Here is a 22,807-nt window from a genome sequence, read left to right on the forward strand (position 1 = left end):
GCTTCATCTTCACAGATAAGCCTACCTTGGAGGGTTAAAAAGGAGGAAGAGTGGGAAAGGAGTCGCTGGCTTTTCTGGTCTGTGGTTGTACTGCAGCCAACAGGACGCAACGAACTGGAAACACCATTTAAAATGTAATAACAAGACATGGCAACAAAATGAGTCTATTTATTTGAGCTAAATTTCCTGTATAGCTCATTATTTATTTACTATCCATAAATATTAATGGAAAAAAATTACACATTTTGGGTGATTGGAGGCGGTATCACTGCATCTACTCTCAATCAAATGAAGAGTTTAGATCAGACCACATGCAAAATGTTACACGGGGCAGGTCGCTCAGTCACTCAGACACTAAAGCAAATACCACAACCCCACAATGTGTAATATAGCAGATTAGCAGTACTTTTCTACATAATTTTTTTATTTTTGTGAAGCATAAGAAGCTCTTTACAATGAAAGGTGAAAGTGAAGTGATTGTCATTGTGAAGCACAGCACACGGTGACACAATGAAATGTGTCCTCTGCTTTTAACCATCACCCTTTGTAAGCAGTGGGCAGCCATGTCAGGCGCCCGGGGAGCAGCGTGTGGGGACGGTGCTTTGCTCAGAGGCACCCTTGGCGGATTGGGACTCGAACTGTGGCCCCAGTATACAATCCTTTAAACTGGTTTCCAGACTAAAACAGTTGCTCTTCACACAGATCCTCTGTGGGGCCCAGTGACACCGTGCTATTGGGGTCTGTGTTGCTAAATGAATTATTCTCTTGAAAGTTTAGGCCTTGCATCAGACTGAAGCAGGTACGTCGTCGGTCCGGTCCATGGAATATAGAGACCCCCTTCCCCTCCTTCCCAGTGCGTTCACATGCAGCCGAAGGTGCAGTACCAGCCTGAGCAAGAACGTTCTTGGACTTTCCATGTCACTCTGGCCGAGCCTCTGATGAACTCATCCATCCTGCAACATGTGGAAGTGGCGTCACAAGGCTGTTCTCAGCAGGGGCTGGGAATTTTGCAAATGTCCTGGAAACTGTTTGCCGAGTTATCCTCATCAGACTTCCTGCCATGGGTGACTCCATTAAATATCAATTCTGCTCCTTTAAGTAATTAAGTATAACCAACATTCCTTTTCTATGGCATTTAAATCACTCAAATTTCCATTGCAGTCCACTAGAAATTTCCCTGAAATCTTTATTTATTGCATTTCCTCTTCTGCTTCTTCCTCTCGATTGTGTCAGTGTTTCAGCCGATGTCTTAACAAATCATTCAGAACACAAATATTTCCCTCTTTTCTTTATTCAGCGAATACCTCTCGCGTTTAAATGCTGTTATTTTACGCACCCTGTGAAATTTTGCATGTGCCAAGTTCATTTTCTGCTTGTGTGACAGTGATCCCAGCTTGAGTCGTGAGCGGTCCCACTGGGCACATGATGAGGTGTTTTACGCACTTCTATATGTTCTATATTCATAAAAGAATCAATGCAGCACACGCATCATTAAAGTCATGAAAGAAATCCTCTATCCCCCCGCACCAACCCAGTGCCAGTGTCCCCATCAGGACAGGTGACGGGTGGCCTGTCCCTCTCCCCGTCCCTCCCCGCAATAAAGAAAGAAAGAAACGAGCGGCCCACTCTCCCAGCCCGCCTCATCATCCCATCTCATGCATGGCTGCCAGCGCCGGTCTGCTGCCCGTCAGCGTTTATTGGCACGACACGAGGCGCCCGGGCCCACGGACATAAAAGCGGGGCGCGCGGCGCGCGCGGGCGCACAGGAGCAGCGATGCTGGGCTGGAACGAGGAAGTGCAGTGGAGAGGGGAGGGACCGAGGGCCGAGTTCCACAGCGCTGCCGCGGCGCTGCGAGCCTCGGCACATGGAGCGGGGGACGGCTGGAAGAGCTTCATACTGCACACTCCGGGGATAGCAGGTAGAGAACCCACGGAGCGCCCACGCAGCGCCCACGGAACGTCCCGTCCGCGCAGGGAGGGATGGCGAGGGTGGGAGACGGGACGGGCTTCGGTCCCGAAGTGTAGAGCAGGTGCGCCATGCGGCGCCACCGGGGGTCTGGGCTGCGCGCGCAAAGAGCCGATCCCGCTTTCTCGGTCAATTATAATAATCATCATCATCATAATCCTAATCATCATAATAATAATGCCACTCAGCTCTCCTCAACACGCAACTTTCAGACTTTTTCTTGCCGGGAATGTGCGGTTGATGATTCCAACAAGGTGAAGGGAATGTTTTTTTTTTCCCGGATTAATACACCGGGAAAAATAACAATAAAAACAAACCAACAAATAAATAATATTAAAAAAATATATTAAAAAAAAGGTACGATGTTAAAATGAGTTCAGAAGTTAGAAACGTTGCTCCGGCTGCACTTTTGACGAGAATCGGAAAGTAATTCGAGGCGGGCGGCGGTGGGGGAGGATAACGGTTCATTTCCGCTTTTTCGCACCGAAGACACCTGTTGCAGTCGCGCGCAGCCACTTTTACCTTGAAAATAACATAAAAATGTAAAAAAAAATGTTTTTAACTCGTGTGAAGACACACACCATTCCCCCCCTTTTTTGTGCGTTCTTTTGTAACTTTTACAGTTTTAGTTTTGATTAAATGTGCCCGAGGTTCACCATTACGACAAGCAATTTTACGGTTATTTAGGAAAACTTGGAATGTTTCATTTATTTCATATCTATATAAATTTTAACTACAAAAAAGAGCATCTATCCGTTGAAGATTCTTTTCCGGTTAAAACGTCTGAAGGTACTTTTCAGGTTTTTTTTCTATTTGTATTTTTAACTAAAAGTAATTCCTCTCTTGGTCGTCGATGAAAAGTTCTACATTTTTAACCAGTTTTTATTATAACAAGTACGCGACAAAACATGTTTTTTTTTTATTGCCCGTGACAGAACTTTCCAACGAAATTTTATTTTCTCTTTGTTTTAATTGAATACATTTTGGGGGGGAAGAGGAAGATTGACAGAGTGCGTGAGTGAGTAAGCGGCAGGTGGAGTTTGTAGAATTCTTGATTCTTGCAGTGTGCTGAAGTGTGGCGGATGCAAATGAGCAAGATCCACAGGAAGGGCTTTTTTTTTTTATTTCTGACACAGCTTTTCCTGTGTTCCTGTCCACCAGCAGTGTTGTGCAGGGCACAGTGATGCTGTGGTTGACCAGGCTCCTCAGTAAGGGCTTTTTTTTTTATTTCTGACACAGCTTTTCCTGTGTTCCTGTCCACCAGCAGTGTTGTGCAGGGCACAGTGATGCTGTGGTTGACCAGGCTCCTCAGTAAGGGCTTTTTTTTTTATTTCTGACACAGCTTTTCCTGTGTTCCTGTCCACCAGCAGTGCTGTGCAGGGCACAGTGATGCTGTGTCTGACCAGGGCTGACCGGCATTTGTTTTTCACGACAAACTTTTTACACCTCAGTGTCAAAAAAATGCTTCAGATGAAAAATATTGTACTACACCATTTACACAGAAACTGCATTCTTATCGTTATATTGTTCACCTATTTTAATGAAATACACTGAATATATTTGTAAAGAGTTGTACTTTGAGCTCATAGCCTATTTTTCTGCATCTAGGAGTCTATATCTGTTAAATTTAAGACTATACTAAATTGAATGAAATCATGGTACTAGCTAGAATCACGCTTGTTTTTACGGTATTGTGGAGAATAGAAATAGAAAATTCTAGAATAGAAAAGTTCATTTTATTGTGAACAGGCACATGGCAGGTAAATGTTAGAAACACCAGCCTTTTATGAACCTGTACTGCGGTGGGGTGTCTGTTTAACGGCTCTGTTGGGTTGTGTCTCCACCCATCTTTTTCCTTTCTTATGTTCTGTTTTCACACCCGACTTTGCACCCCCCTCTGTCTCTCCCTCTCTCACACACACGCAGACACCATAAGTGGGTTCAAGTGAGTTCTTAACACACAAGCATGTTCTTCAAGGCGTTCAGCGTCTTGCGCTTCCTGCTTCTCCGTGACTTCCAGTAAAGCAGAGCGGCATTGCGGTGTCAGCTTGAGCTTACAGATGTAAAAAATGTGTAAATAAATGGATGGATATATTTAAGTCTGGGAAGCTATTCCATGTCATCATCAGCTTGAGAATTGCGAGATTCATTTTGCTTCAAGGTAACAAGATATTCAGATAACAAAAAACTGCACCTGACACATCATCTTTGTATGAATTCATAATATGTTTAAACATAATTTAACTCAACCCATATATCAATATATCAATATATCAATATATAAATATATATATATATATATATATGTGTGTGTGTGTGTGTGTGTGTGTGTGTGTGTGTGTGTATATATATATATTGCTGTCTCTTTTGTGATAAAGATTAGTTAAAGACAAAGTGTTTATGTCACCTTATGGGCTTATTGTGAGTTATTTATGCTCACATTGGAAACAAAGGTCCCTATAATGAAGACTAAACCCCCCCCACCCCGTTGATGGTGGGCTGTGATGAAGGGGTCATGAAATGAACTTGAGTCATTATAGAAAGCAGCACTGCAGTTTTGAGTCAGCTGATACATCCTTCTGGTGTTCGATTCCCGTCACTCAGGCTTAGAGCATGTTGGAGTCTCTTACACAGTCGTTTTATTTCATTTAAAACTTGGGCTGGACGTGAGACTGTGAAGAAGATGAAGAACCAGACTGCAGAGCTTTTTAGTCATACTAAAAGCGCGCCCTCGCTTTCCAGCTTTAAACGCAGCCCTGCGGTTTTCTTGTGGGACCCGCCTGCACTTTCTGTCCCCCACGTCACTGTTTCCCATCACACCCGAACAGCAGCCACAGGAGAGTCCCTGCCCCCCCTCAGAAAACCTCCACTACCACCTCCCCAGCCCATCTTCCCCCGCACACCCAGACTCACATGCCCCTGTTGGCATTCAACACTCACCCACCCACTCCCACACACACACACACACACACACACATCATCGAATCATGTGCACCGCTGACCCCTACAACACCTCAACCTTCTCCGCTCAGATCCAGGGTGTCTCAAGGGCTCCCGAGAGTCCCTCGCGTGGCGACAGGCTTCCCACTGTTTGTTCCAAGTGTGTGTAACCATCTGTCAGTGTGACGGCGGGAAGACCTCCGCACTGCCCCGCTCCCGGGGGGTGGGCGGGGGTTCTCGCTATTTTAGGGAGCTCCACTTCTCCCCGTGTGGCTGGCTGGCTGGCCGGGGCTAGTGGCAATAGCAGGGACGTCTTGGAGTGGCAGAGAGGGGGCCAAGGCCGTTGTGCCCATCTGCCACGGGCTTCGGGGGCCATGCATTATTGATGGGGCCACGCACACTGGTGACTCCTCAGATATGCAGGCCTGGCCCAGGAAAGTGCTTCTTGACTCCGAATTTGAGAAAGAAAGAAAGAAAGAAAGAAAGAAAGAAAGAAAGAAAGAAAAAAAAAAACTCTCTTCCCCCTTCAAGCCAATACTTTGACTCTTCTCTTTCCCCTGAACATCTTTCACTTTCTGCCTTCTCCTTCTAGTCCTTTCCTGCCTCGTTTTCTTCATGCCTTCACCTCACTCTTTCTCGCTCCATCACCGTGACTTCCCCTATCTTTCCCTTCTCTTCTGCTTGCTGCTTCTTCCTCTTTCCTATCTCTCTATCAGTTAGCCTCCTCGTCTCTCTTTCACTCTCTCTTTCTGTCCCCTCCCACCATGCGCAGCGCCTTTCCTCCTTCCGCCCCGTCCACCTCCCTCCGTCTCTCGCGCTCTTTGTTTCTGTCGGCGGCCTCGCACGCGCCGCGGCGGCGGCCCTCGCCGGGCTCACCCATGCATGCTCAGTAAATTAGAGTGAACACGAGCTCCGATCAGCTGGCTACACAGAACACCCGCATCCTCCGTGACCCGAGGCCATCTCATTTTCTGCTTAATTTTGCCGCAGTCGGTTTGCATTTTTGGATGATTATCTGGTGGGAAATTAACAATAAATAACAAATGTGGTCTGAAAGCTGCTTCCCGCCAAGACCCCCCGCCATCTGAGCACCGCTCGGCCCCGACGCCTCGCCACTCCAGCAACCCACCACTTCTGTCTGTCGCAGCTATAATGAAAATGTCTGTAATTCTTTGTAATGTAATGTGGGGGACAGTGGTGCCTCTGCGGGGCTGACGGGAAAGATCGTGCCCTTTACTCGGTTCATTCCTCTTTCAGATGGCGATACACTCTGCCAGGTGTTGATTAAACTGCATTTAACTCTCTCTTTCTCTCTGTCTCCTCCTTTTCCATCTATCTGCCTGTCTACCTCTCTCCGTTTTTTTTAGAGTACTTGCATAGAATGGAGACCGAAGAGGCACAGGAAATGTCCCAGATACCAGGTGAGCTGCAAAAGGCCACAGCCAAGCGCAGTTCTCAACCGCTGACAGGGTGGGCCGATGCGAGTTCAGCTCTTCGTCTGTTCATTACCTTTTGGAAAGACAATACTAATTCGGTGTTAAAGCAGTATATCACACAAAGGAAATGGATAAATCCTAACAACAGTATGTTTTTTTCTAGTTCTATACTTTCATGTTCTTCACTTAATCTTTAGCAGAAAACCGTGCAAACTCCTTGTTGAATTTGTTGGGAACTTGGCAAAGAAATCTAAAAATGCTCCCAAGTAATGTCCTCGTCCGTTTCTCAGCTGTTTTAACCCTTTTACTGCATGTGAAGCAAGGAAGTAATTGGTACGTGGGGGTCTTTCCTCTCTCAGGGAGGGACAGTCCAACCGCCAACGAGACCTCGGAGGACACCGACGAGGCCATGCCTGTACCAGAAGACCTGTCTGCCACTTCCAGCCTCCAGCAGAACAACCGGACAGACAAAGCACTGGGTGAGTCTGGGCCAGTTCCTTTAGGTAAAGCACGCAGGAGGAAAATAGCACATCAAACATGCGGGAGCCGAAAATCTGACCAGCATGAACAATATGAACCAAACAAATGAGAACAAATAGGATGCAGTCCCGAAATTCAGCACCCTCACCACAGTACGATGGCCTTGGTTAGCCTCAACACTCGCATTGTTCCTTTGTCGCGTTTCCATTTTCACTTGTTAAACCGCATGTGTTCTGGTCCATTTTTTTTTTCTGGCTTTTCTCTGTATTTTAGTTTTTTTTTATTTTTATTACCCAGCCACACTGTGCAAGGCAACAGAATCTTTGCATTTGGCATAATGAAACAAAAACAAAAATGAGTTGCATACTCTTTTTTTCATAATGGGTGTATGAGGAAAAAGACCCGAGTTAACATTAGAGCCATCAGCATTATGGCCATGTCCTGTGTACCTATTCAGAGCGGATTCAGTTTGCTGCTTCATCAATAATGAATGACTTCCATCATTAAAAGGAATGGAGTATTTACTGACTCGTACACATATTTTTGTGATTATTCCAAATCATGAATCGTGAATACAACGTGAGGTTTTATGAAAGATGTCAGAGGAAACGGAAATAGGATGTGTAAGAGTTTCCTCAGAACTTGCAGGAGCTCAGACAGTTTCAACGCGCAGGGAGTGTAAGGAGCTCTCTATCGGCAAGCTGTCTCTTGTCTCAGATCAAACACAAGCATTTGTAAGTGTGGTGTCCTGAACACAGTTTCGTATAGAGACGTGTATGTATTTAATCCCGAACCATGATAACCACTTACAATGTCACCAAATGTCACAGACTGCTCGTCTAGGCATTATTGTGGATGCAATAAATGCTGTTATAGATGGAAAAAATAAAAACGGGTGACTGGGTCACCTTGACAGAGACAGTGTTTATGAAAACTCCCATTCTCTAATGCTGTGTACTTGAACATGGTTTGTATAATTAAAACCTGGACTGTGTGGGTTTAACACGAGGATTCCTCGAGTCAGATTAGACTCATTTGGCCTTTTAAGTCAAGGTCTATTCAGTCACTGTTAATCAATAGTGATGTCAAGGGCATCTTTCAGTCACTGTTAATCATGTCTGTCAAAACTAAAGAGTGAAATATAACTACTGTAAATCATATTTGATTTGAAATGGGTGGTTCAGTGTGGTTTAGAAAAACAAATATTTTGACAATCTCAATATAGGTCACAGAAGTGGGACAGTTGTTAAACCCACTCTCCCCCAGAAATGAAAAAAATTGCATTTCAAATGTTCAGCAGTCCAGTTACTGTCTAACAGTTACTTTAAAGTAAAAAAAATTATTAAACAATTAATAGATTGTGTTATCTGAACTTCACTCCAGGGTGTTTCTAGAATTTGGAGAAAAAAAAAACTAAAAGAAAGAAAATAATGACGCAAAATTGTGCTCTATGTAGGATTCAGACACTAATCTGAACTGAAGGATTCCGTGATATTGAGGAGAAAGAATGATTCGGCCAAATGATCAAATGATCCCTGTGATGTGTGACCATGCAATTTTGTCCAATCACAGCAAACCTTACGCTAATCTGACCAATAAAGGTGAGATTCTCAAACTATAGCAGAAATGAGCAGCTGTCTTGCACAAAACACGACTTCTGCTACAACGCATGCGTGAGCTTGCACACAGACCATGAGAAAGCCATTTATAGTTAAATGCCATGGTTAGACTTTAGTTATGGTTAATTTTTTATTCTGCTTTTATCAATAAAAAGAGAAACCATAGAAGCATGTTGTCGTGTGGCGTCAGACCCTCACTGTATATAAGCACAATGCGTTGGTTTAAGGACGTCCCCGTGTCAGTTTTACACGGCTGCGTGTCCTCTCCCTGCAGATGTTAAAGCTCAGAATATGTGGATGTGACTGTCGTATCTCTGCAGCGTAAATGCTGCAGCCTGTGTGATTCCGGCAGCCCTGGTAGACCCGACCCTTGGCATTTAGTTTGTGCGGTGGGTTGCTGGAAGGGCTGATGCAAGCAACAGCTCACACCCATTCTTTCGCTCTGGTCAGGAAACCTATGTTTTTTTGCATGTGCAAATGTTATAGGACGACCACTGCGCAGTGCAACTGCTGCTATTTCTGATGCAAACTTTCAACTTTGAAGTTCCTGAAAATGCGGAGAGAAAAGTTGTCCTGTTTTCATGCACATTGTCAGAGCCTAGGCACGTACACGCTGCGCCCTCCCACACAGAGGAGCTTTGTGGTGCACAGTTTGCACACATCGGGCTCCGCAGCCTGGCTATTTTCAGAGTGGCACCTCCACAGCAAGCCATCGCCCAGAACATGTTCTCGTGATGATTTAAGTTGTTGATTAGCTCTCGGACCAGAGGCCATTTTTTTGACCCGACTGACTAGCATGTGCTTGTTTGTTCTTCCCTGTGGGTTTTGACACTTGCTTCCCAAAAATGGGTAAATTAGGATGTGTGACAAGCGTTATGTAAAGTAAAAGCTCTTCTTCTCATTCCCGTTTTAGTCACAACTTCCCCATATCCCTGGGAGACTGCAGCACTGCAGTGGCAGTTCCCTCTGCCTCGCGAAGGTCAAAGGAGCCCAAAAACCTTCATCATCTCTAACTGACACTACACGTGTGTGTTTGTGTGTGTGTTGAGCATCTTCACGGGAATCAAATTCTTTTTCTAAAGTCATTCCAGTTACTTTGTGGGGATTCTCAACCTACATTTGCATTCATGTAATTAAACATGCCGTTCTAGAGCGACTTACAACCGGTACTTACATGTACAATCCCCCAGGAGCAAATTAGGGTTAAATGTCTTGCTCAGGGACACAGTGAGCAAGTGAGGCTTGAATCTATGACTTTGTGGCTATTCTGCTTCATAACCGAGTGTCATATGCAGAAGGCTGCTATTTCTTCACATTTCTCGTGGTCAGGAAGTTAAACGGAATACACAGGCAGCTTGTTGGCTCAGTAGCTGTTACTGGACATTTAAGAACAATCTTCATGGTTTGTAGGCACAGGCCCACAGGCGCACAGGCCCACAGTGCGATCTCCTCACTCGCTGTCTCCAATGACATGTTTGCCTGTGGTTATGGGTCAGTCTTTATCTTACGTAATCAGCATAAAAGCAGCATCTCTATTCGAACCAGACCAGCACTGCTTGTTGTCCGTCCCAAATAAATAAGACATTTGAAGATGTTTCTGAAAGGTCACCCACTGCTTTGGAATGACATTGAGAGGATCATTCTTGTCCCTGTTCATTGCCTGACCTGAAAATAAAACCAAAAAAACAGCTTTCAGTGTCCTACAAGAAGGCTGTTTCAGTTACACAGTTTGTAATTCCCTGTCTGTGCTTCCCTTTCTGTCACTTCTCCATAATTCTTGGTTTTTCTTTTTTTTTTTCTTTCGGTTGGGCTTGCTCTGAAGCTGAAGCTTCCCCTTTTCCCGCAGATTCCTATATTTCATTATTTCCACATCTTCCTCTTTGCCTGTACAAACAGAGACACAGGCGTCAGATTGCCAACATAGACATTAAAAAACGAGGCCCTTCGGTGCAGACTGTAGGGGAGTCTGATCAACAGCTATCACCTTATATCTGTTGCAGTATATCTGCAAGATAAAGGATCAAGAATGATGGGAAAAGCAGTCCTATCCCATTTGTTCTTTCTTTCTTTTTTCAATAATGAAACGTACACACCGTCTTATTCTGTACAGATCACATTTACACATTTACCAAACCGTTTGAAATATCTATTTTATTTTTAATGCATGAGACCGTGTGTCTGTGTATGTGTATGTGTGCATGTGTTTACCATGGTATGTTGGTCTGGTTTACACCGCGGCACCTCAGTTTCATACTGCTTCCTGTGTCTCTGTTTCCTGTTTATCTTGCTATCACTTGTTTCACAGAAGTGTGATGGTGAGAGAGATGAATGTCAGGATCCTGAGTAAGGCAAAGTGAAATAGGGAAATAGGAACTTTTTTTTTTTTTTTCACCAGATGGAATGGAGTTTATATATAGATGTCAAATATTCACAATATTTGTACTTTTTTCACTTCATTTGGAAAATTTCTCTTAGTCTGAATGTTTTATCATGTCTTCTTAAAAAAATAAAATGTCATGAATGTAATGTCATGTATGGATAAACTTGTACTACAAGTCAAGACAGGTTAGAGCTAAGTACAGAAGTAAAACAGAACATTTCTGTGCCGTTTTACAAATGCATTCTAGATTATAAGCAAAATAAGAATTGCAACTGAGTTTCTAGTCAGGATCACAGTTTCAGTGTAATTTTCACCAGTGTGGATGAAGCCTGCTTGTGCGCTGTTGACCTGTTTTAATGTGCATTTTAAGAGGTTCCCACAGACACATGCCCTGTAGAGCTGTTAGTGAGGAAGGGTCAGCGTCGACTTACATGCTGATATACTAAACAGTGGCCCGCTGCCCTCTTTTCCAGCCTGCAATATTAAAGTTGAGGCTCGGAGTGACGAGGAGAATGGGATGGCCTGTGAGATGAATGGCGATGAGGAGGAGGAGGGGGCGGAGGACTTGCGCATGCTCGATGCCTCAGGGGCCAAAGTGAACGGCTCCCACACCGGCCCCAATGGCAAGGCGGCCTACCCCTCAGCCGGGGGCATCCGACTCCCCAACGGGAAGCTCAAGTGTGATATCTGTGGGATAGTTTGCATTGGCCCCAATGTGCTGATGGTGCACAAGCGAAGCCACACTGGTAAGCCCATTTGCCATGTATATATACATTTTCATCCTTCATGCTTGTAGAATAGGTGGTTGTCTGAGGCAGAACAGCCCAGCCTGAGGTCCATTCTGGAGGAGGTGGTTCTAGTGAGGAGTACAACCTTGCTCCTTCCACCTCATATTCATGTTTCCTGTATAGTTGTGTAATGTGGACATCATGTATGCTCTGTATGAACGAATGGAGTCATTTAGCAACCAACATCCTTGTCTAATCATTCAAACCAATTAAATTCAGTGTGGTCAGTTGGTTTTTATTTATGTTCTTTTCTTTTTGTTTTTATGTGGCATATGCGCTTCTCTTCATATGATCATTAACTGTCGCCCATTGCAATGCCCCCTACACTTTTTCACTTGGTAACTCTGTCCCACACCCCACCATGAAATTTCGAGTTATCGCTGAGCACAGATGGGGAAAAAAAATTCATTTCAGGTCTGCCCTACTTGGTGTGAAATCAGTCAAAAAAAAAAAAAGAAAATCTAAACATTTAAGATTTTTTAAAAAACATAGTACCTTAAATAAAGTTCTGAACAGAGTGCGAGAAACAATTAGGCAGGAGAATGAAATCCCCACAAAATAGCAATTATCATAGAATTAAGAGGGTTTTTTTTTTGGACTCTGAATTCAGAATTGATTTTCCATTGTAATGAGCCCAAGCCAGTGGTGGAGAACATTTTTCAAAAAGGCACTTAACTGTCCCTCTTCAGAAGCTAATGAAACCCAAAATGGAAGAAAGGAACACTGGGCTAATGTAAATGCAAAAAAGAAGGTATAATAAAAGATATAATGAAGTGCTTCCTATTTAAATATAAATATTGGCTGGTGAGACTGTGCTCCTGAAATGCCTTTTTAATGAGTTTCTTTTTTTTCAGTAGTTTTGCTGCTTCACTGGTGACTCTTATTTTATAGGGGCCTTTGAAGAAAGAGTCACATTAAAAACGTTCTCTCAGAATGCCACAACACGCGAAGAGGCTGGATATTGGTTTATTCCAGAACCGGTGATCAGGAAGACTGGCTCTCAGACACAAAGTGTTTCCTCTGCTTTATTTAAATGAGGTCCGCATTTGCATTGTGATGTGCCGTCCTTATTTTAGAGCTGAAGAAGAGGAAAAAATGAGATTTTCAGATCAAATTGACCCAGGCAGTGGTGCATTACAAAACTGGCAGGCTGAGTTTGAAAGGCTCTTGTTCGATCACAGCAGCAGGCGGTGTGGGGGAACTGGGAGAGTGCTGAGGCTGGGCGAGTGGCCCTCCAATTCGAGATCCCTCCAGCGTGTTTGATTGAGCCTCGTGGCGAGTCGCTCCGTCGGCGAGAGTGTTGTATCAGTGTAGGACAGTGACCCCACCAACTGAAAGAGGATGCTTTAGTTCTGGGGACTCCGGGACATTGTTGTAATCCAGAAGCCAGCCGTCTGCCTGGTGGTTTGCTTGTGGTTCATGTAAAGCTTGGGGGGCTTACGTGTACCTATTTGTCTGAGCATCGTATGTACAAAGTCATTGCAATCTGTGAATAAGAACAGAAATAGCCTGTTCATGCTCTTTTTAACCTATAGTCTAAGCTTTTTTCCCTTGCCAAATGTGACAGTGTTCTTAGCCCATGTGAAACTAAGTATAGTATAGTGTTGTATATTATATATTATATGAATTGTAAGTCTATATTTTAAAATAATTTATTATAGCAGAATAGTTAATTCATGTATCTTTTTTGCCAAGTATGCTCAAGCTATTGTTGTAGATAATAATAAAAAAAAAATCTGTATATAAGTGAAGTGCTCTAGTTTACTATTAGGTGTACTATTATGGACAGTACTGGAACCGAACCCTCTCTTAAGCACAAATGTAAATGCATTATCTGTGATCTGTAACAGTGTGATTATTTATGGAATACAGCCATGTTAACACTGGGCACGTGTTATTTCTGTCCTCAGGCGAACGGCCATTCCAGTGCAACCAGTGCGGAGCCTCCTTCACGCAGAAGGGTAACCTGCTGCGGCACATCAAGCTCCATTCGGGGGAGAAACCCTTCAAATGTCACTTGTGCAACTACGCCTGTCGCCGCAGAGACGCCCTTACCGGTCACCTGCGCACACACTCTGGTCAGCCCCTTGTCGTTCAGTAATTACCAACTAATTTCTTTACCCTTTAATATACATTTTGTAATTATTTTTAAACAGCTGGTAGAAAACTGGTAGTTATACTATAATACTGAAATACACAAAATACAAAATACACTAGTACGCCACTATATAATGAAAGAGTAATAGAATAAAGATGTATAATATTCATGTTGTTTTAAATGGCACATCATAATTAGCTACATAAATTGTTGTTATTCTAGTACCAATTAAAATGTCAAATCAATTTCACATGGAGAATGGAAATCATTTATTTGGAAAAATAAAATGTGCTCTCATTTTCTTTCTTGTAGTTGGAAAACCCCACAAGTGTGCTTACTGTGGGCGGAGCTACAAACAGCGCAGTTCATTAGAGGAACACAAGGAACGCTGTCACAACTACTTACAATGCATGGGCCTCCAGAACAGCATTTACACAGGTCTGTAGCATCCTGGCCAAAAACAGCCACACTTCCTCTCAGCAAGATACTCATACTGTGTTAAAAAGCTGCTTTCCAAATATAACATCAGCCTGCATATTCATTTTGAAAGAATAAAGGACAGAAATTTCATAGCGTTTGAATGTTAGTGCCTTGCATCTGTTCCCTTTATTATTTTTTTAATTTTCTTAAAATGGGATATAACACGTTGATCAAATTCCAATTCAATTTTTTTTCCGAAGGTTGAGTAAACTGTTCAGTTATTCTTTATTTTGAGGCATATTTAAAGCATGCAGTCTGTTAGTGGAGGAAATATTCCAATTACACAATCCTGAGAAGGACACAGAACAGAAAAGTCCCGCTCATAAATATGTCATGAATAGAATCAAAAATGCTGTTAAATTAAGAAAAACAGCAAAATGCTCAGGCAGAAATCCCTCTTGGTTAAATAATAAGGGAACGTTAATCTCATACACTTCTCTGTCTTGCTTTCCAGTAGTAAAGGAAGAAAGCAGCCAGAATGAGGGCCAGAGGGAGGACATAAGCCTGGCGGCATCTGAGAGGGCCTTGGTGCTAGACAGAATAGCTAATAATGTAGCGAAGCGTAAGAGTTCAATGCCACAGAAGTTCATAGGTAAGAGTTGAACTCTGCTCTCATTGCCTTCCCGTAGAGGGAGTTCCCTTCACCCATCACAGACAGAGCACAGCATGGTCACCACTGAGCTACAGTCCATCGGAGACCTCTTAATATTTCTAATAGTATATAAAAAGTATGTAAAACCATGGTCTATTAAATGTTACTTCTGCCCCAGTAGAATCTTATTCCTCATCTTAACACATTCATTATGGCAGAAGGCTGTAGGCTTGTGTAGGCTTATCTGACTTATTGGATGTGGTGCGAGTTTAAAAAAGAACTAAATTAGAGCAGTATATTCACATCTAAATATATAAAATAAAAAAGTAAGACTAAAGACTAAATGCTTTTTAAAAATTGTGTGCCACCTATTAATGTGAACTGAAGGATATAATTACAGTGTGTATATAGTCACTTCTGTGCTCATCATCTCTCTCTCTCTCTCTCAGGTGAGAAACGTCTGCAGGACCTCTCGTTCGAGGGGAGTGGCGGAGAGCTCATGCAGCCCCATGTCATGGACCAGGCCATCAACAGCGCCATCAGCTACCTCGGCGCTGAGTCACTGAGACCCCTGGTGCAGACGTCCCCTGGGTCCTCATCCGACGTCGGGGTCAGCCCCATCTACCCCCTCCACAAGCCCACCGCAGATGGGGGCCACGTGGGTCTCTCAGCCAAAGACAGTGCTGCTGAGAACCTGCTCCTGCTCTCCAAGTCCAAGTCAGCTTCCAGTGAGAAGGAAGGCTCACCGAGTCACAGCGGGCAGGACTCCACCGACACGGAGAGCAACAACGACGAGCGGCCGGTCGGAGGAGGGGCGGGGTCAGGAGCTGCAGCCGGCCTCATATACCTAACCAATCACATGGCTCCTGGCATCCGGAATGGCGGCCTGCCCCTGATGAAGGAGGAACAGCAGCGGCAGCTGGAGGCCCTGCACGCCGGCTCCGTAGACCTGGGGGTCGGCGTGGCATCTGACGGCTTCAAGGTTCTGAGCAGGGAGGGCGAGGAGGTGAGGACGTACCGCTGCGTCCACTGCAGGGTGCTGTTCCTGGACCACGTCATGTACACCATCCACATGGGCTGCCATGGCTTCCGGGACCCCTTTGAGTGTAACCTGTGCGGCTACCGCAGTCAGGACCGCTACGAGTTCTCCTCTCACATGACACGTGGCGAGCACCGCTACTGAGCTCACACACTTACAGTAGATACACAACAATTTCCGTAAAAAACACACACACAAACAAACACACATTCCAGTAGAATGAAACAATCCTACACGTTGTCCATACACTGCATGTTGAAGGTGAAAAAAAAGAGACATATTTGTAATATATGAAAAGGGGGTGGCTTCTGTACATATGTGTCACCACAGTCATGCTTTATATTTTTCTAGCCTTGTGCAGTTACACCTCCTGGCCAGAAAATCCAGTCTGTTTAAAGGACTGCTCATAAAACACATAAAATTAAATAAAAAATATATAAAAAAACATAAAGATAACATCAAGTGTCCCCTTTAGAGTCAGAGCCATACATTTTTTTTATTACCGACACTGAACATTTGTGAAGCTTGATAATTAACTTTTGAATTGGACTGTTATAATTACACAGTGACATGTTCATTTACATTTAATTTTGTGATACATTTTTTGATTGTTTGTTTATTATTGTGTTTAGATCCCCTTTTTTAATAAATCACCAAACATGATATTTTCTGATTTTTTTTTCATAATTATTTTTATAGTATTTATGTAGTGTATGGAAGTAACTTTTGTAATTTATTGCAGTTTCATTCCTATGATTTGTCCTTACAAGCATTTTGGCATACATTGGTGTAAAATAAACATTATTTTCAAAAGAGATAATGGCTTAATTCATTTTGTGCCAAGAATGCAACCTGTGCTCATTATGAAGTCATATGCCTGCAGCAATCCAATAAAGATATGGTTTGTGTTTGTTTCAATAAAATATGGTGTGTGAACATTTAACAATTGTTTTAACATTTTTTTTCATTTTAAGTACTTATTTATTTGTACAGAGGCTGGTTGATAAATTATAGAAATCAATAATTATAAGTTGCATTCACATATAGTCATTTATAATAAAAATCTAATGCATCTTTCTGTGAGAGTTAGAAAAACAGAGGCAAAGTTTGCTGAGGTTGTGAGGATAAATAATTAAACAGAACTGTCAGTCATTCCTCAGTGTATCTGCCACCTGTCAAGTGAGAACCATGCAGGATGATGAATGATTGACACGCACCCTCCAAAGTGCAGTAAATAAACGAGCTAATGGGAAAAAACGTTTCTGAATGCATGTTCTAATACTGATGAAAAGAAAAAAGTTTTTGTTGAATTCAACTAGAGAAAATCTCTAAAACTAGTTGCCAGTTCATGGGTTCACGTTCCAGGAAGGAAATATTATTAGCATTAAACATTTATATTTTAGACACAATAAATGAAGTTATGTACAAAAAAATGAGGGAAAAGAAAATAAACATTATGTTGGTTACGTTTCAAATCACACATTTTCATCAGACCATTTAATTAAACACAATGTTAGATTTAATGCATGTAATTTCAATGTGGCGGTAAATATATATAGAGTAACACTGAAAAAGTTCCGGTGAACATTATTCTATGCTAAACAGATGCGCAATGGATGAGATCTTTCCTATAGCTACCATTGTTGTGGAGGGGAAATTATCGCATTAATGATTACTGGTCAGTAATGGAGTTTGCTCGTAAGAAAGGGTCAGAGTAAGAGTTGGGACAGAGACAACCAAGCCCACAGTGGCTGGGGGTTAGAGTGTGTACTGGACCAAACAAGCCCAGGGACAAGTGACAAGGCACTGAAGCACGATGAAGCAGGCGTGGGAGCCTGCGTCTGGGGCCGCGGCACCGAGGAGCGGCCCTGTCTGGAGAGCGAGAGCGTGAGTGCGGCTCAGGAGCTCATCAGAGCTGCGCAGCGGCAAAGGCGTCCAGATGGCTGCTGTGTGATTGGGCGGAAACGGGAAGCAGCTGTGGCCAGTGCATAAAACCCACCCCACCACCCCACGCTTCGCTGGGACCTAACGGGGGAGGGAATACATTTGCATGAGAGGGATAATCTGGCCCAGCCTGAATCCTATAGATCTCACTTCCCCTTTCCACTCCAGGCCGAGTCTTCACTCAGTTCTCTTAAATACCCCATCCAACTGATCACTCGGTCAGGCATATTTAACAGATATATCAGATGACATCTGCAATAAATAAATAAAAATACGTTATTAACATCATTCGACCAATCAAGATTCAGCATTTAACAGTCCAAAGGAGAGATGCCTGTTAAGAGAAGAAATTGAGACACGTTCAACAACCCTATGTGCTACATAGCATCAGCGCTGAAGATGGCATGGCAAGGTAGTTCTGCCCGGTTCCAGTGGAATTCTGGGCATCTGCGTCTCCGCTGCAGATGTGGGGCGTCTCGCTGTTCTTGCATCAACCCTCAGGGAAGGGCTTGCTACTTGCGCTGCTGGCTAGTTTTACAAAGTTTTGACGCCATGGCCAAGCACACATAAACCCTGAAATATTCATCAGCAAGTTGACAAAAAGATGAAAAATAAATGAAAGCCTTTTTTCATGGCCGTCCAGTTTTTCAAAGATTGTTTCATAAAAATTACATGACCGTTTCATTTCATGTGAGCACAATCTATAATCGGCAGTGTATACATCACTCTGAAGGGGGAAAGCAAGTTTAAAGGACACCAACTAGCTGGTTGACTGCCTGCAGTTTTAGCGAGATTATGGAAGACTAGCGCATTATTACATCGGCAGCATAAAAAATCAACTAGTGTTGAAGAGGTGCTTTTATTTAAATGGATCATAAGAATACATAAAAAAATAGAATATGTTTAGTTTAAGGCTTTTCAAAGCTCTGTAGAACAGCACATTTCCTTTTGCAAACTTGCTTTTTGCTTTACTACTTGTTCACAGCTGGTCATGTCTTGCCAGAACAAAACACTGTATTTCTTCAATCTTCTGTAATTTCAGATCCAAAAAACTGCAGACAGATATTGTGATATAATTAATATTATTAGACCTGTTTTGATGGATGTGACATAGCAATTCCCACTCATTCTGCTCATATTCTGAAATTCAAAGTGGGATTCCTAAAGGTGGATCTTATTGATTACTGCCCTGAATATCCTGTGAACTGTGCACAGCTTCTACTTCCTGAGGCCAGTCATCTCCTAAAGCCATCTGTGACCACACACACCTAGATCTCCACAGCGCACTCGTCTCGAGCAGCGTCACACACTTCCTGAGCATCTCTCTACCATAGAAAAAGGCATGATGGCAAACAGGTCTTGTGGACTTATTCCCATAATGACACCACTGCAAGCAGGCATCGCACAGTTACTCGGATAAAATCAAGGTGAGCATAAGATGTAATTAATCCTTATTCATGCAATACATGAAAAGCAAAATTTCTCAAACTTGATAAATCTAAATAGTGAAGTTAGGACAACGAATTTAAATTAATACAAAATTTTTTGTCTACATATTGGAATAACTGGTGCCATTTTTCTAAACACGTCCCTGTGTAGCATTTGCAATATTGTTAAACCACTTCTCTGATTTGCCAAGTGCAATCCAAAAAATAAAAAAAAATCACATGCACCAGAGGGACAGGAAGAGCATTGCAAGAGCTGGTCTGTGGGTTGTCTTATCAAGGATAGCCTGAGGATTGCTTCACTTCCGCAGTGATGCCTTGCTGGTCCATTCTGACTCACTGCGGCAGGATCATGCACCAAATTAGTTGGATGGGAACTCGTTGCTATGTGGATAATTGGCAGAATAGAAGAGGAAAACAGAAAGGGCAGAAAAGGCCTGATGGTCATATCCCTATATGACACACAGGCAGCTGCTGAGCAAATCATTGCAGTCCTGCTAAAAACAAACTTGGCAAACTTCCTGTGTTACAAGGAATACTCGCAACTCCACACGCAAGTTTAGCAACCGTTCTCAAGAACGCGATGTTCTGCCACCTACTCGGAGAAAACGCACGCAACGACAGTCACGAACACTTTTATCAACCTTTAATGAAAGAAAAACTTGCCTTTGTACATGAACTATAACTACACAAGTCATTTGTGGTATATGATTTGTATAACGTTAGTCTCAGCGGCCACAGCCGAAAGTCTTATTCCAGTCCTCATAAATCTCCAGGTCTTTGGTGGAGACGCTGGGCCGGACAGTTTTGAGGGCCTCTTCGAAGTCAACGTGGACGATGGGCCGCACCTCATCAGCCGTGATGGTGGCCATGTCGCTGAACCGGATGCTCCGAATGGGCCCCAGCGCAGCCTCGCGGCACAACTGTGTCATGTCCGCTCCAGAAAAGCCCTCCGTCCTGGAGACGACGCTCTGCAGCTCCTCCGCACCGAGCTGGCTCTTCTCCCGGGACATGAGGCTGGCCACAATCTGCTGCCGGGCCTCCGCCTCGGGCAAGGGAATGTAGAGGCGCTTGGCGAGCCGTCGGCGGGCAGCTTCATCGATCTCCTGGGGCCTGTTAGTGGCTCCAACCACCAGGATGCGGTCATCTGCCGAGGTGGCTGCCCCGTCCAGCTGCACCAGGAACTCGGTTTTGATCCGGCGCGAGGAATCGTGCTCCCCATCTGTGCGCTGGGAGAGCAGCGAGTCAATCTCATCAATGAAGATGACAGCTGGCTGGTAGCAGCGAGCGATGGCGAATAGCGCCCGTACCATCTTCTCCCCTTCACCCACCCACTTGGAAGTGAGCGAGGAGGCGCTGATGCTGAAGAACGTGGCACCGGATTGGCAGGCGATGCATTTTCCGATCAGCGTCTTGCCTGTTCCCGGGGGACCAAAAAGCAGGATGCCCTTAGGTGGCCCCCGTAGGCCAGTAAAAATGTCAGGGCGTAGCATAGGCCACACCACAATCTCCTTAATTGTAGTTTTTGCAAACTCCAGGCCTGCTATGTCATCCCATGCGACAGGGGGCCCGTGGTCCATGATCTCGCTCATGATCAGGTCAATGATCTTCGGATCAAAGTTCTTCAGACGCTCATCAACCGGCAGGGATTCCTGGGCGGCGTCGCTAGCTGGTCCGCCCTCCTCTTCTTGCCTTGGTATGGGTGACACGAATTTGGAAAAGGCCCCCCTGGTGCGCTTGGCCCCAAGAGATTTCTTGGTGGTGCCTCCGCACGCAGCTGACTGAGGTCGTTGGTTTGGGTGGGAGTTCTTTTTCTGCTGATCAACAATGAGCTGCTCCCGTGCTGTTTTAAAGTTGTTCGTTATGCTGCCGTCACCCCTCCTACCACTGCTTCGGGGTTCTTGCACCCCAGGAGCAGAGAAGCCAGATCTGTTGCTGTAAACACCAGAACCAGGGACGTTTTTTCTTATAAAGGGATTGGAAGAAGTGACGGACGTGGACTGGTGACTCTGTGGTCCAATCTCACTTGCAGAGTTTGGCTGCTGATAAGCACTTTCATTAGCGTTAGAATGATGGCCAAAGATTGGTGTGACCCCAGTCTGAGCTCTGGACAGGGGGGAGCTGGGACGGTAAGGGGCCGGTGCACTGGTTGAGATGCCATCCAGGCCTCTTGGCCTCTCACCCACACTAACTACGCTCTCTCCATCAGTTCTGGTTGGAGGCACTGCTGGGTTGGGGGGTGGGACCTCTACTCTTCCTCTGGAGGCCTGAGCAAATGGGGTATTGTACCTGCCCACATTCCCACCGACCTCCCGGCCAACACTGATGTTAACATCTGCTGGTGCCACAAGGGACGTCCCTGCCCCTGTCCCTGTCCCAGCTTGCATAAACTGCTGCACACACGGCAAGCGAAGCACGCTCTCCGCCGTCAGGGACGACTCCCACTTGTCGCTGTGGTTTCTCTGATTGCGCGCCAAGTGCAGCGCGCTCTCGGCATAGTTGTTGAGCCCGGCGCACGGGTCGTCCGTGTCCATGACTGCAGCGTACTGTTCCGAGTACGTCCTGAGCAGGCTGGCGGCGGTGGCCTGCGAGATCTCCCCACTCGCCCATGCATACTGAATGGACAGGATGTGCGCCCGATAGGAGTCCGCCTTCTGTTCAGGTGTACAGGTGCCAGACAAAATGTCAAAGGACCTCCTCTGCCACTCGTCCAGGTGTGCAGCACTCATGCCTGCACAAGGAGAGGGAACTGGAATGTTTAAAAATGCATGAAGTTATGCATTTCACAGGGTCAAAAAAATTTAAATAGTACTACATTAATACAATTACATTTAATTTTACACTTGTGCAACATAATATCAGTTTTATAGAACAAAGCAACTGAATACAACTATAACTCAAAAGACAATTATCTATGATTCAACTTCATAATAAGAGAAAAAAATTAACATTTTGAAATATTTTAGAATTAGCCTAAGTGCAATACGACAAATTAATTTTTGTTAAAATGTGTTATTTTCTTCTTTTTTTCCACAGCACAGTTTCTGATTCATGTAAAACACGGTCAGAGTTTTTTTTTTTTTTTTTTCTTTTTTATTTAATCACCTTTATTTGGCTCTTTACCTTTTACTCTAAGCGAAGCGAAACCGAGGGTGGAACGAAGACGTACGCGAACTTCCCGCCATCTCGAAACACATCCGGTCTGTGTCACGTCTTTTACAGAGGTCACGCAAACTTCTCCGCGGGTTCCGTTCCGCCTGGGATGTCTGGTATCATTTTAATGAGTTATCATTTAATTATTTTTTTAGCACAAAAATCTATTTTCTAAAAAAGTGAGTGAAGGCTATGTGAAAAGACCATGTGCTGTTGTTGTATTGCTGAAACACACTTCAGAGCAAGTTATTAAATGGGGCTCAGCGATCCGGCCATTTTTATAAAATAGGTAAATCGCACCGCCATGTGGCCAAAACCTGCTGCGTACATATAAAATGAAGGAAGCAGAAAATACCTTCATGATTTTGTGTTTCTGTTCAATCTAGAATATAATTGGTCTGTGCTAAATACTCAGATCTTTATATATGCGTTATATATTTTAATCGG

At 44.1% G+C, this 22,807-nt stretch overlaps 2 protein-coding genes across 8 annotated transcripts; one reads left to right on the top strand and one right to left on the bottom strand.

Annotated features, from left to right (window-relative positions):
• The first annotated feature begins 1,766 nt into the window (after positions 1–1,766).
• On the top strand, positions 1,767–16,695 carry ikzf1 (IKAROS family zinc finger 1 (Ikaros)). Of its 6 annotated transcripts, none has more exons than XM_028989654.1 (8): positions 1,767–1,919; positions 6,274–6,327; positions 6,702–6,821; positions 11,295–11,567; positions 13,520–13,687; positions 14,020–14,145; positions 14,642–14,779; positions 15,229–16,695. In XM_028989654.1, exons 1-8 carry the CDS (start codon positions 1,775–1,777, stop codon positions 15,960–15,962), a joined length of 1,758 nt encoding a protein of 585 aa, XP_028845487.1. In that variant the 5' UTR covers positions 1,767–1,774; the 3' UTR covers positions 15,963–16,695. The 6 variants fall into 6 exon arrangements, with proteins under 6 accessions (XP_028845487.1, XP_028845488.1, XP_028845489.1 ...); XM_028989655.1 differs by having other exon boundaries at positions 14,645–14,779; XM_028989656.1 differs by lacking the exon at positions 14,642–14,779.
• Positions 16,696–19,838: 3,143 nt separating this feature from the next.
• On the bottom strand, positions 19,839–22,430 carry fignl1 (fidgetin-like 1). 2 transcript variants are annotated; one of them, XM_028989885.1, is made up of 2 exons: positions 22,331–22,430; positions 19,839–21,938 (listed from the first exon to the last, which is right to left on the bottom strand). In XM_028989885.1, the coding sequence occupies exon 2, from the start codon at positions 21,934–21,936 to the stop codon at positions 19,936–19,938; it is 2,001 nt and encodes a 666-aa protein (XP_028845718.1). In that variant the 5' UTR covers positions 21,937–21,938; positions 22,331–22,430; the 3' UTR covers positions 19,839–19,935. The 2 variants fall into 2 exon arrangements, with proteins under 2 accessions (XP_028845718.1, XP_028845717.1); XM_028989884.1 differs by having other exon boundaries at positions 19,839–21,956; positions 22,313–22,383.
• Positions 22,431–22,807: the final 377 nt, after the last annotated feature.

The sequence above is a fragment of the Denticeps clupeoides genome, chromosome 8 (genome assembly GCF_900700375.1).
Source record: "Denticeps clupeoides chromosome 8, fDenClu1.1, whole genome shotgun sequence".
Lineage (NCBI taxonomy): Eukaryota > Metazoa > Chordata > Actinopteri > Clupeiformes > Denticipitidae > Denticeps > Denticeps clupeoides.

Excerpts from the sequence above, each read along its gene's own strand:
- ikzf1 (XM_028989654.1), top strand. The coding sequence starts at position 1,775 with ATGCTGGGCTGGAACGAGGAAGTGCAGTGGAGAGGGGAGGGACCGAGG. Across the intron at positions 11,568-13,519 it reads GCACAAGCGAAGCCACACTG|GCGAACGGCCATTCCAGTGC; the intron begins GTAAGCCCATTT and ends TTCTGTCCTCAG. Across the intron at positions 14,146-14,641 it reads CCAGAACAGCATTTACACAG|TAGTAAAGGAAGAAAGCAGC; the intron begins GTCTGTAGCATC and ends CTTGCTTTCCAG.
- fignl1 (XM_028989885.1), bottom strand. The coding sequence starts at position 21,936 with ATGAGTGCTGCACACCTGGACGAGTGGCAGAGGAGGTCCTTTGACATT.